Source organism: Ovis canadensis, chromosome 9 (genome assembly GCF_042477335.2).
Source record: "Ovis canadensis isolate MfBH-ARS-UI-01 breed Bighorn chromosome 9, ARS-UI_OviCan_v2, whole genome shotgun sequence".
Lineage (NCBI taxonomy): Eukaryota > Metazoa > Chordata > Mammalia > Artiodactyla > Bovidae > Ovis > Ovis canadensis.
The window spans coordinates 98,990,112-99,004,061 of record NC_091253.1 but is presented as its reverse complement, the minus strand read 5'-3'; the positions used below and the strand labels follow the sequence as shown (position 1 = coordinate 99,004,061).

Genomic DNA, 13,950 nt, shown 5'->3' with positions numbered 1-13,950 from the left:
ATTAGTTGCATTTATATTCAAATTAATTGCCTTTCTCTATAAACAAACTTCCTATTTTCAATCACTGTTAATGTGTCTCCCCAAGCATTAAGATTCTGATAATTTATACTCATAGTTTTTAACTGCATAGTGTTCATCTTCCAAACTGAAATATTTTCTAAATAGAGTTTCCTTTACAATCTCTCTGTCTACTCAATTACCACGTTCATGTTGAAGTGGCATATATTCACTGTATTTTTTTATTTTTTGTATTTTGATGCTTTGATTTCTTGGACTATCCCTCCCAGAGTTAGCTAAGCCAGGTGGCACAGTGGTAAAGAACCTGCCTGCCAATGCAGGAGACACAAGAGATGTGGGTTCCATCCCTGGATTGGGAAGATCCCCTGGAGCTGGAAATGGCAACTCACTCGAGCATTTCCTGCCTGGAAAATTCCATGGACAGAGGAGCCTGGTGGGCTACAGTCCATGGGGTTGAAAAGAGTAGGACACACTGAGCACACAAAGATTGCAAACAACTCTCCTGGGAGAGCTCCTTTCACATGCAGAATAGCCAACCCTGAGCCCTGACTTCAGAGCCTTCTTCACTGGCTCTCATATTCCAGGCTACTCTCCACCTGCCCCAGTTGCCTCAGGGTCAAGCGCCAGGCCACTGAGAGAGTCGCTATACTCCAGAGGCTGTTGAAACGACACAAACATGCCGATCTCAAGAGCCGTTACCTGCTTGACCAGTTCCTTTCCTGGTTCCCTCCTAAGTAGCCCTCTAGGCAAGGAGTGGCCATCCACTCCTGGGTCTACTTGTATAACAGGCTATCTTTTCAGTGTCGACAGTCTCCTGATCTGCTGCCCTCACCATCTGTAAATGATAATAAAACCTATATTTTAAAACAGTATGCATGCCTGCATGCTAAGCGGCTTCAGTTGTGCCTGACTCTTTGCAACACTGTTGATTCTAGCCCACCAGGCTCCTCTTGGAGGATTCTCCAGGCAAGAATACTGGAGTGGCTTGCCATGCCCTCCTCCAGGGGATCTTCCTGACCCAGGGATCAAACCTGTGTCTCTTTCTCCTACATTGGCAGGCAGATTTTTTTTTTTTAAACCACTAGAGCCACCTGGTAAGCCCTTAAAACAGTATAACCTTTCCAACTTACATTTTGATTGATCTTCAATAAATCTCTTTGTTCCAAATTCTTCGCTGGCTGACTGCCCATTGCCCTTAAGATGAAGTTCAACATCTGCAACATTCAGAGTCCTTAAACTATCTGGTCCTTCAGTTCAGTTCATTTCAGTCGCTCAGTCATGTCCGACTCTTTGCGACCCCATGAATCACACCACACCAGGCCTCCTTGTCCATCACCAACTCCCGGAGTTCACTCAGATTCACGTCCATTGAGTCAGTGATGCCATCCAGCCATCTCATCCTCTGTCGTCCCCTTCTCCTCCTGCCCCCAGTCTCTCCCAGCATCAAAGTCTTTTCCAATGAGTCAACTCTGCGCATGAGGTAGCCAAAGTATTGGAGTTTCAGCTTTAGCATCATTCCTTCCAAAGAACACCCAGGGCTGATCTCCTTCAGAATGGACTGGTTGGATCTCCTTGCAGTCCAAGGGACTCTCAAGAATCTTCTCCAACACCACAGTTCAAAAGCATCAATTCTTCAGCACTCAGCCTTCTTCACAGTCCAACTCTCACATCCATACATGACTACTGGAAAAACAATAGCCTTGACTGGAGGGACCTTAGTTGGCAAAGTAATGTCTCTGCTTTTCAATATGCTATCTAGGTTGGTCATAACTTTTCTTCCAAGGAGTAAGCGTCTTTTAATTTCATGGCTGCAGTCACCATCTGCAGTGATTTTGGAGCCCCCCAAAATAAAGCCTGACACTGTTTCCACTGTTTCCCCATCTATTTCGCATGAAGTGATGATCTTCGTTTTCTGAATGTTGAGCTTTAAGCCAACTTTTTCCCTCTCCACTTTCACTTTCATCAGGAGGCTTTTTAGCTCCTCTTCACTTTCTGCCATAATGGTGGTGTCATCTGCATATCTGAGGTTATTGATATATCTCCCGGTGATCTTGATTCCAGCTTGTGTTTCTTCCAGTCCAGCGTTTCTCATGATGTACTCTGCATGTCCTTACTACGTTTCTAACCTTATTTACAGGTGTCTTTTACTCTAGCTGTTCTGGTACTCTTCCATTTCGTCAAACGTATATGGTGCTTTATTATTGCTATCTTTCACACATAGTTTCTGATTGGTTGAACTATCTCTCTGTAACTACAGAATCCTATTTGTTTTTTTAAGATGTTGCAAAGACATTTTCTCCTCCATGAAACCTCCTGGGAAGCTTCCTTTTTCTGATCTAATACAGAGCTTTCAAACTCCCCTCTGGAACTTATCATGGTTAGCAGCCCCTTCACATTCATGGAAGTAGGATTTGAGTTTTGACTATTTGTGATCAGCTTTTTGTTGTTGTTTAGTCACTTCAGTCGTGTCTGATTCTTTGCGACCCCATGGACTATAGCCTGCTGGGCTCCTCTGTCCATGAGATTTCCCAGGCAAGAATACTGGAGTGGGTTGCCATTTCTTTAAATGTTATAAAAAATAATTTTCATTGCTAAATTTTGTTGAAGCATGGGTTATATTCATAACACTGTTAGTGTAGTGAATGGGAATCAATCGCTTATCTGGTGGTAATAATCATTTTCTGATTTTTGTCTAACTATTTACCTAGTGTACAAATCTCAAGATGGCTTTTTGCTTTCAGACATATGGTATGTAAAGTGCCTTACAAGGAATATAATTCTAAAGACACTGTGCTGTTGAGCTTTTTATTTCTTGTGATCTGAGAAATCACAAAGGTGCTGGGCTCTAAACTTTGCAAATGCCAATTATCTTGCAATAAAGTTATTTGGGTATTTGATTTACTTTCTCACAAGACTGATTCCTTGAGAATAAGGACAAATAGATACCATAATAAACATTTATGAACCAATGGTTTTTTAATTAATTTAGATGACATTTGGTAATCTCTGATTTAAATGACCTCTGAAGTTGACTTTAACCCATATTTGAAGTTTAAGTAAAAAAAAAAAAAAGAGAGCTTCTAAAGGTTTTCAGAAAAACTTAGAAATGTGACTCTCTGAGAGTCTAACAGATACTCATTGTGTAAAGTTTTCTTATAGAAGCCCCCTTCAATTCATTAAAAGAGATGGAAGTTAGTAAAATTAAAAAAACACCATGTAGATTTTGATTTTTCCTATGTAAATTTTATAAAAAATTGTTAGGCTTTCAAAAATGACAGCCTCATGTATCTAGGGATTTACATCTCAATTTACCTGGCCAATTAAGCTGGAGAACACAAAAACTCCAGAAAAGAAGTTCAGCAGCTGGAAAACAATTTCAAATAAAGTTTGTGGTTCTGGAAGGCCCCCGATGGTAATCAAAGTTCGAACTGCCCAATAATAACATCTCAGATACCTGTGAAAAGAGAAGATATACACTTTGCTTTTTACCATAGCAGTAAAATGCCATTATGCTTGGGAATATATTGCTATAATACTAGATTTTAACACATTCCCTCGTAATTAAGATTTTCTGTCTTTAAGCAGCATTAGTGACTACCGTGTGTACTAATGTAAACTTCCCTTTCAAGGTAAAGTGAAAGTGAAAGTGAAGTCTCTCAGTCATGTCCGACTCTTTGCGACCCTGTGGACTGTAGCCCTCCAGGCTCCTCCATCCATGGGATTCTCCAGGCAAGAATACTGGAGTGGGTTGCCATTTCTTTCTCCAGGGTAAGGTAAACTTCTTGATAAACATTGTGAAATGACTAAACAAAGCCAAAGAAGGTGTTTATTAGTCACTCCACTTATTTCTCCCTGCAAAACAAATCACCCTAGAGTTGAGTGGTATGAAGCAGAGACTGTTTTACTGGGCTTGTCATGCTGAGGGTCAGGTGTTTGTGGAAGACCCCCAAGACGGCTCCTCTATACTCTGTGAGGAGTGAACCCTCAGGAGACTTGAATGCCAGGAGACAGCTAGGAGGACGTGATTGAGGCCAGAGTCCTGAGGCCTTGGTTCTAACCGCTGGCTGAGTCTTCTGTCGTGCATGTCTGTTTGGAACACCTAGGCTGTCTGCTGTCACCGTCTGAGCCGGGATGGTTGCATCCGCTGGGGCTGGCTGTGTATTTTCATTCAGCCTGTTGTATGGATAGCTGGGACTTCCTTACAGCATGGAAGTCTTGGTGTAGATGGACTTCTTGCCTGGCTGGCTTCCCCCCGAGTGGTAGAAGCTCAGGCAGTAGCTTGTAAGGCTTCTTGCAACTCAGAAGCCCTATAATCTCTTAATCTCTTGCCATATATATTTGCCAAGCAAGTCTCTTAGACCAGCCAGATTCAAGGGAAGGGATATTTGAATCTACCTTTCAATGAGAGGAGCAGCGAGAAGTGTGAGGCTACCTTTAAACTACCTTGTAGTGACTAGTGAGGGATATCATAGATATCAAGGGGGTTTATGGAGATTGAAAAGAACTTTATAGTTTAGAATCAGCTGTTTTTTACTGATGGAAGATAGAGCAGGTGGGTATATACCTCCTCTCTCTTTTCTACTCATATCTTACTATATGATTGAATTTATAAACCATGACAGAGACAGAGAACTGAGTTCTATCTTAAAAGGGAAATTACTCTTAAGTGTAATAGCTAATTTATCTAGAAATTTAGTATTGAAGAAAATCAAGTACGCTCAGAAATAGACTTTATAAAGATTCTGTACTAAACTCTAGCAATTACAAATGGAGAGACAGATCATGATAGCCCAGATGGGAAGAAAATCTGGGACCAGGGCAACAACAAAGAATATGATAAAGATGAGGACAGAACATGTGAGGTTCACTTGGCTATATGTGGCTAAGGGTTTCATGGAGTCCCGATTGACGTGGGAATAGAAATTAGTATAACAACCCATTGTATATATATTATCATTTTGGTCCATAATTAGATACTGTTGTTGTTTATCGTTAAGTTGTGTCTGATTCTCTGTAACTCCGTGGACTGTAGCCAGCCAGGTGCCTCTGTCTATGGGATTTCCCTGGCAGGAATATTAGAATGGGTTGCCATTTTCTTCTCCAGGGGATCTTCCTGACCCAGGGATTAAACCCATGTCTCTCGCTGGCCTGTGGATTCATTACCACTGACCCCCCTGGGAAGCTCACATAATTAGGTGCCTACTTGGTATATTCCATATAGCTCTGATAACATGGTCTGGATCAGCTATTTCTACTGAATCCTTAAAGAAAAATGTCCTATATATAGAGGCCATTTTCAGATATTGTTGCAGACAGGCATTCAGATTTAGTGGGTTCCAGCTCGCTATCTTAGTTTCCAGAGTAAACAGAAAAGCAGCAGTTATAGAATCCTGCCCTAGTCAGTCTTTTATTTCTTACCTGGGTGTGCCACATAAACGTTTGCACTTTAAGTAAACGTGCATTTGTCTTTGAACAAGGATGGCCTTTTGTGTGTGTGTGTGTGTGTGTGTGTGTGTGTGAGAATAGGTTATAATTTTCAGATCTTCAAACAGTAAGAAGTTGAGGTTTACAAAGAAAGAATCAAACTACAGTTAAAGTCAGTATTCAAATAAAAATAGATCTAGAGAGAAATCACTTGTTTTGAAATTCAATACCTTTAGAAGGACATGAGTCTTTTTGTTTGTTTTGTCTGGTAGATACAGGAACGGACAAATAGTTAACTCTTTGGTAGGATCTGAAACCACTGCCAAGAGAATGAAAGTATCACTGGTCTGCAACATATTCCCTAACAAGCTTCCTTGGACTTACAGATACTACAGTGAACTGGATGTCAAAGAGAACTACCTTGAAGAAGCATGGAATTAATTTTATGGATTGCGTTTAATTTTCAACTCCAGTTTATAATTTCTCATTACCTGACTTAGTGTGATCACAAGTCCTGGACCTGTGGGTCTCTGAATTAAGGAAATTTATTGACCCCAGTGCAACCCACGAGTGGGGCACAGACCAGATTCTCTCCCTGCATAGCCAACTCCAACTGTTGGGATTACTATGTCCTACAAAGTCCCTCTAGTATTGAGAGGAACAAACACAGGAATTGCTTTGTCTTATTTTCTTATTTACAGATGTTAGAAAATAGCAAGTGTAAAATTTAGGCATTGATTTTCCAAATCTGAAGGGTCAGCTTTGAACCATTTTTTTCATGATGAAAAAGTCTGCTATGTTAATTGGAAGTTTTCTGCCCTGATGCTTTGTGGTTTACCTTGGAATTCTTTTCTCAGTCATGTCTTATATCCAGGCATGCACAACCAGAGGTAAGATTTGTAATTTAATTAGATGGCATCACATTGATCTTCCAGGATTAGCTTAATTAGTCAAGTGTGTCCACCTTTAATATTTACACCCTGGGCAGATAGATCTTTTCAAGGAGATTCTGTCTGGCTGATTTAATACATGAGCTATCTTATAGGCTATATATATATATATATACACACATATATAGCCTCAAGTTAAAGCACTAAGGCAGAATTTGACATAAAACCATAAAAGATCATTTTGTATGAAAATAGAACTTCTTCCTCTGTGAAACAAATGCAACATGAAACTTCCCCCCAACATTTTGTTTTGAAATATTTTAAACAAGCAGAAAAAACTGAATTTCACCCATGTATTCACAGCATAGATTCTATTAATATTATGAACATTTTACTTTACCTTCTTTGTCAGATGTTTCTCCACTTTCCATCCATCAACCCATCTTATTTTGGGGTGCATTTCAAAGTAATTTGCAGACAGACACTTCCTCCTAAATACAGCACTTCAGAATATATATGTGTGTATATATATGTATTACTACAGTTCTATACTGATATAGTTATTTAAAAAAACTTGTACATCGAAAGCACAAATCTTAAGTGTACCATTTGACACTATTTGATGGATTCTGAGAAATCCATACATCTGTGTAACTCAGAAACCTATCAAGACAGAGGACATTTCCGTCGCTCCAAAAATTTCTCTCATTCGTTTTCCCCAGTCCATTCTTGCCCCCGCCCAGGGGCAGCTGTTGTTTCAGATGAGCTTTGCCTGCTTTAGAATTTCACACAAATGAAATCACACACGTGTACACGGTTGTGTAAGATGTCTTACACTCAGAATAATGTTTCTGAGATTTAGCTAGATTTTTGTGTGTTTATTCATTTTTATTGCTAAGCAATATCCCTTGCATGACTATGGCATAGTATGTTTATCCATCTTCCTGTGGATGAAAACCTAGACTGTTTCAAGCTTTTGGTTCTCATGAATAGACATCCTATGAATATACTTATACACGTTCTTTCATAGACATATATTTTTAAGTTCTCTTGGGCAAATATTTAGGGTTGGAATTTTTGTTTTTAAGATAGGTGCTATATATAGTTGTAAAACAAACTGTCAGATTTTATCCCTCCAACAGTGTATGAGATTTCCAGTTGCTTTATATGTTTAACCCAAGAATATGAAGTTTTAAAAAATTTTAGCCAATGTGGTGGATGTGTAGTGGGACATGCAACTTTTAAAAGTACCCAATTCAATACTTTATGAGTGGACGTTTTAACTACCTCCACCTATCTTAGTTCCAGTTCCAGGTTTCTGTAAATTTATCACTGAAGACACTGAATCTGGAGGAGAACGTTAGGAGTCTAGTCTCATTAGAAGATAAACTCCTCAAAAACAGGTATGACAAATAGGAGCTTAATAATATTTGTTAAAGGCTGTGAAAGAATAAGTGAAAGATCATGCAAACCCAAGACTGAAGAACATGGGAAGGCTGTATCTGTGATTATGTCCATGTAATCCCCATGCAGACTCCTCCCTGTCATGCCACCAGCTGCCTTTCATCTCCCTTCTGGTCTGCCCATCTGCTGTTCTGGAGCGGCTCTGATGCATTTAAGGGAGTCTAAATTTCTGGTGTAAAGACCACGCTTTCTTTTCCTGCTAGTGTCTGAACTGAAGTATCTAGGGGACCCTGTCTTAATAACTTCATTTACCCTCGTCTCATCTTCCTCGTGTACAAAGGGAAGGGAGTAAGTAATCCTAAATTTCCCGAGCACTAAAGTATGGGCATTCCGACTCCTTCTTCACTCCATCTAGAGTTATGATTCCCATGACAAGCTTGCTTGCTCATTTACTCATTCATTTGATGACTTATGTGTCCAGGATTGAGGTTAGGGATTTGTTAAGACATTTTTGTACATTGGGAAATTTGTATCAGAAAATAAATAAATTGAGGTATATATGGATAAGAGAGACTGGGAACATTTCTGTATATCAAATAACTGGGGGAAGGAATGGCAATCCACTCTATTATTCTTGCCTAGAGAACCCCATGGACAGTATGAAAAGGCAAAAGATATGACATCAGAAGATGAGCCCCCCCCCCCAGATTGGAAGGTGTCCAGTATGCTGCAGAGGAAGAGTGGGGGGCAACTGCTAACAGCTCCAGAAAAAATGAAACAGCTGAGCCAAGGTTGAAACGATGTTCAGTGGTGGATGTGTCTTGTGGTGAAAGTAAAGTCCGATGCTATAAAGAGCATTGCATAACAACCCGAGATGTTAAGTCCATGAAGCAAGGTAATTGGACATGGTCAAGCAAGAGATGACAAGAGTGAACACTGACATCTTAAGAATCAGTGAACTAAAATGGACAGGAGTGGGCAAATTTAATTCAGATGACCAAGATATCTACTACTGTGGGCAAGAATCCCTTAGAAGAAATGGAGTAGCTATCATAGTCAACAAAAGAGTCCAAAATGCAGTACTTGGGTGCATCCTCAAAAATGACAGAAAGATGTTGGCTCATTTCCAAGGCAAACAATTCAACATCACTGTAATCCAAATCTATGCCCCAACCATAAATGCCAAAAAGCTGAAGTTGACTGATTTATGCAGACCAACAAGACCTAACACTAAAAAAGATGTCCTTTTCATCATAGAGGATTGGAATGCAAAACTAGGAAGTTAAGAAATACCTGGAGTAATAAGCAAATTTGGCCTTGGAATACAAAATGAAGCAGGGCAAAGGCTTTAACAGTTTTGCCAAGAGAACACATTGGTTATAACAAATACCCTCTTCCAACAACACAAGAGATGACTCTACACAGAGACATCACCAAGTGGTCAATACCCAAATCAGACTGATTATATTCCTTGCAGCCAAAGATGGAGAAGCTCTATACCGGCAGCAAAAATAAGATCTGGAGCTGACTGTGGCTCAGATCATGAACTCCTTATTGCAAAATTCAAGCTTAAATTGAAGAAAGTAAGGCCATTTAGGTATGACCTAAATCAAATATCTTATGATTATACAGTGGAGGTGATGAATAAACTTAAGGGATTAGATCTGGTAGACAGCATGTCTGAAGAACTACAGAGGTTAATAACACAGTATAGGAGGCATTGATCAAAACCATCCCCAAGGAAAAGAAATGCAAGAAGGCAGAGTGGTTGTCTGAGGAGGCTTTACAAACAGATGAGAAAAGAAGAGAAGCAAAAGGCAAGGGAGAAAGGCAAGATATATCCAACTGAATGCAGGGTTCCAGAGAATGGCAAAGAGAGATAAGAAAGCCTTCTCAAGTTAACAGTGCAAAGAAATAGAGGAAAACAGTAGAATGGGAAGGACTAGAGATTTCTTCAAGAAAACTGGAGATATCTAGGGAACATTCTATTTAAGAGTGGGCATGATAAAAGTTAGTAAGGCCCTAACAGAAGCAGAAGAGATTAAGAAGAGGTGGCAAGAAATACACAGAACTATACAAAAAAGGTCTTAATGACCTGGATAACCATGATGGTGTGATCATTTACCTAGAGCGAGACATCCTGGAGTGTGAAGTCAAGTGGGCCTTAGGAAGCATTACTACAAACAAAGCTAGTGGAGGTGACGGAATTCCAGCTGAGCTATTTAAAATTCTAAAAGATCATGCTGTTAAAGTGCTGCATTCAAATATGCAAGCAAATTGGGAAAACTCAGCAGGGGTCATAGGACTGGAAAAGGTCAGTTTTCATTTTAATCCCAAAGAAGGGCAATGCCAAAGAATGTTCAAACTACTGGGTAATTGTGCTCATTCCACACGCTAGCAAGATAATGCTCAAAATCCTTCAAACTAGGCTTCAACTGTACATGAACTGAGAACTTCCAGGTGTACAAACTGAGTTTAGAAAAAGCAGAGGAACCAGAGGTCAAATTGCCAACATTCACTGGATCATAGAGAAAGCAAGGAAATTTCAGAAAAACATCTACTTCTGCTTTATTGATGATATTAAAGCCTTTGACTGTGTGGATCACAAATAATTGTGGAAAATTCTTAAAGAGACGGGAGTATCAGATCACCTTACGGGTTTGCTGAGGAACGTGCATGCCGATAAGAACAGTTAGACCTGGACATGGAGCAACAGAGTAGTTCAAAATTGAGAAAGGAGTAAGTCAAGGCTGTATTTTGCCCTTCTGCTTGTTTAACTTCTATGCAGAGTACATCATGTGAAATACCAGGTTGGAGGAATCACAAGCTGGAATCAAGATTGCCAGCAGAGATATCAACAACCTCAGATATGCAGATGACACTGCTCTAATGGCAGAAAATGAAGAGGAACTAAAGAATCTCTAGATGAGGATGAAGGAGAGTGAAAAAACTGGCTTAAAGATCATGGTGTCTGGTGCCATCACTTCATGGTAAATAAAAGGGAAAAAAGTGGAAATGGTGACAAATTTTATTTTCTTGGGCACCAAAATCACTGTGGATGTTGACTGCAGCGTGAAATTAAAACATACGTGCTCCTTGGAAGGAAAGCTATGACAAATCTTGACAGCATGTTAAAAAGCAGGGACATCATTTTGCTGACAAAGATCCTTACAATTAAAGGTGTGGTTTTTCCAGTAGTTATGTACAGATGTGAGAGTTGGACCACAAAGAAGGCTGAACACCGAAGAATTAATGCTTCTGAACTGTGGTGCTGGAGAAGACTCTTGAGAGTCCCTTGGACTGCAAGGAGATCCAACCAGTCAATCCTAAAGGAAATCAACCCTGAATATTTTGCTTAAGCTCCAATACTTTGACCACCTGAGGTGAAGTGCCACGTCATTGGAAAAGACCCCGATGCTGGGAAAGATTGAAGGCAGGAGAAGAAGGGGAAGACAGAGGATGAGGTGCTTGGATAACATCACTCCAATCAAACTCCAGGAGACAGTGAAGGATAGGGAAGCCTGGCGTGCTGCAGTCTATGTGGTCAGAGTCGGGCATGATTTAGGAACAGCAACAACTTATGCTCTGGTTTTGAGCTAAGTAAGCCCATTCCTGCTTTGTCATATTTCACAGTCAGATGAAGGCTGCCATGTACTTAGTATAAATGAAAATAACCTCTTGTCTTCTACTGAAATGAACAGACATTGTTATTTTGATGAAGATTAATAGAATAGTAATAAATGCCTCTTATTTTAAATGTTCACAGTGCTTCACTTGCACCCTACAGTTGGTGCATTATTCTAACTAGGACAAGGTTCACATGTCCAGTGATCTCATAAGCAACCTCCAAATTATATGTCATCAGGAGCCATCACAAGGGTTAACTAAAAAAAGACTTTACACTTTTGAGGTCAAAGAGTCATATGAAGTAAGAGAAGAGGCAGGTGTTGCTTTAAAACTGTGGGAAATGTAAGTGTATTAACAACTGCCATTTACAAATTATTTATTATTGTTTTATTTGCCTGTGCCGAGTCTCAGTTGGGGCATGTGGGATTTAGTTTCCCTACTAGGGGTCTAATCCAGGCCCCCTGCATTCGAGTGCAGAGTCTTAGCCACTGGGTAATCTCTGGGAGATGGCGAGGGACAGGGAGGCCTGGCATGCTGCAGACCATGGGGTCATAAAGAGTCGGACACGACTGGGCGGCTAAACAATAACAAGAACAATTATTTATATGTTTTATATATATATATATAAAACAGCACACACACATCTGCTGCTTTTAAAGGCATTTTCTTGGTAAGGATGTGTCCCTGACACTTGGTAAGAGGATTATTGGACTTCCTTGGTGGCTCAGCTGGTAAAGAATCCGCCTGCGATGCTAGAGACCTGGGTTTGATCCCTGGGTTGGGAAGATCCCCTGGAGAAGGGAAAGGCTACCCACTCCAGTATTCTGGCCTGGAGAATTCCATGGACGTCCATGGGGTTGCAAAGAGTTGGACACGACTGAGCAACTTTCACTTTCACTTTCAAGAGGATTATTAGAGCTCTGGTTTTGGGTGAGAACCCTCCTGTCTAAAGGACTAGAGAATGCGAGCTGTTTGACAGCAATGCTGAAAAATGCATCAAAACTTGCTCCTTGGGCTAGAAAATGACCACTTTTTTGTAATCTATCATGAATGATTAAGAAGAATGAATGGCTTCTTTTTCCAAAGAGAAAATACAGATGGCCTATAGACATATGAAAAGATGCTCAACATTGCTAACCATCAGGGAAATGTAAATCAAAATCACAATGAGATATCACCTCAACCTCTTAGAATTTCTATCATCAAAAAGAACAAAAATAACAAATGTTGGCAAGGATGTGGAGAAAAGGGAGCCTTTGTACACTATTGGTAGTAATGTAAATTGGCATAGCTGCGCTGGAAAATAGTATAGAGGTTTCTCAAAAAAACTAAAAATAGAATTATCACATGACCCAGCAATTCCATTCCTGGGCATATATCCAAAAACCCACTAATCTGAGATGCACCCCAATGTTCGTGGCAGTGTTGTTTACAATTGTCAAGATATGGAAGAAGCCTAAGTGCCGCACACAGATTATTGGTTAAAGAAGACGGACACATCTTTTCCATACAGACACAATGGAATACCACCCAGCTACGACAAAGAACGAAATCCTGCCGTTTGCAGCAACATGGATGGACTTGGAGGGTATTATACTGAGTGAAATGGATCAAAGACAAATATTGCCTGATATCACTTCTATGAGGAATTGAAAAAAATACAATAAACTAGTGAATATAACAAAAAAGAAGCAGACTCACAGACATAGAGAACAAACTAAGGGCTACCAGTGGAGTGAGGGAGGGAAGGAGGGGCAGGGTGGGGACAGGGAATTTTGAGAAGTACAAACTATTACGTATAAAATAAGCTAGAAGCATATATTGGTACAATGTGGGGAATATAGTCAATATTTTACAAAGTATAAATGGAACACAACATTTAAAAATTATGACTCACTGTACTGTACATCTATAACTTACATAATATTGTACAGCAACTATAACAATAAAAATTTTTGTAAAATGATGAGTAGCTTCTAATTCTTTGGTACAAGGCTCCATTTGCATCTGCTAAGTCAAGCTTATTAGAGAGGTTCTCAAATCTTTTATCTTTACTGTCTTTGGCGCTTGACTGGTTAATAGTTGTGTGTTGATGTCTCAGACTTTGACGGTGTGTTTGCCAGTTTCTCTTCCTTCTAGTAATTTTTGCTCTGCAAGTTTCTTTGACTCATCGTAACTATTTTGCATTAGGTGCATTACACATTTAGAACCGGAAAATACTGATGGTGAATCGAAACCATTCCCATTATACAGTGACTTAATTTTTCCCTAAAATAATTTTTGTTTTGAAGTCTATTTTGACTGATATAATTTGACAATCTCTTTCAGCTGGTGAATTTAGTCCATACTAATGTATTCTGCTTACTGATATATTTTAAATTGTTTTAGCAGCTCACCATTTTTTTTCTTCTAATGATTAAGAATTTATCCTCTCTCTTTCTGTTCTTTACTGATAATCTTACCACTCAACTCCAGTTTCAGGACACATAATTTTTTTTTAGATTTCAAAGATTCCTTTTACTTTCTAAAAGAATTTAGCAATCATTGGGAACTGTTGTAATATAATTTATATAGAAATGTGTCTTAT

At 39.6% G+C, this 13,950-nt stretch overlaps 1 protein-coding gene across 1 annotated transcript in view; it reads right to left on the bottom strand.

Moving 5' to 3' along the window:
* Positions 1-13,950, bottom strand: part of CNGB3 (cyclic nucleotide gated channel subunit beta 3) — a 96,390-nt gene that overhangs the window by 59,716 nt on the left and 22,724 nt on the right. The window contains exon 11 of the mRNA XM_069600351.1: positions 3,331-3,472. Within this exon, the coding sequence (XP_069456452.1) occupies positions 3,331-3,472 (142 nt within the window). The remainder of the gene's footprint in view (positions 1-3,330; positions 3,473-13,950) is intronic.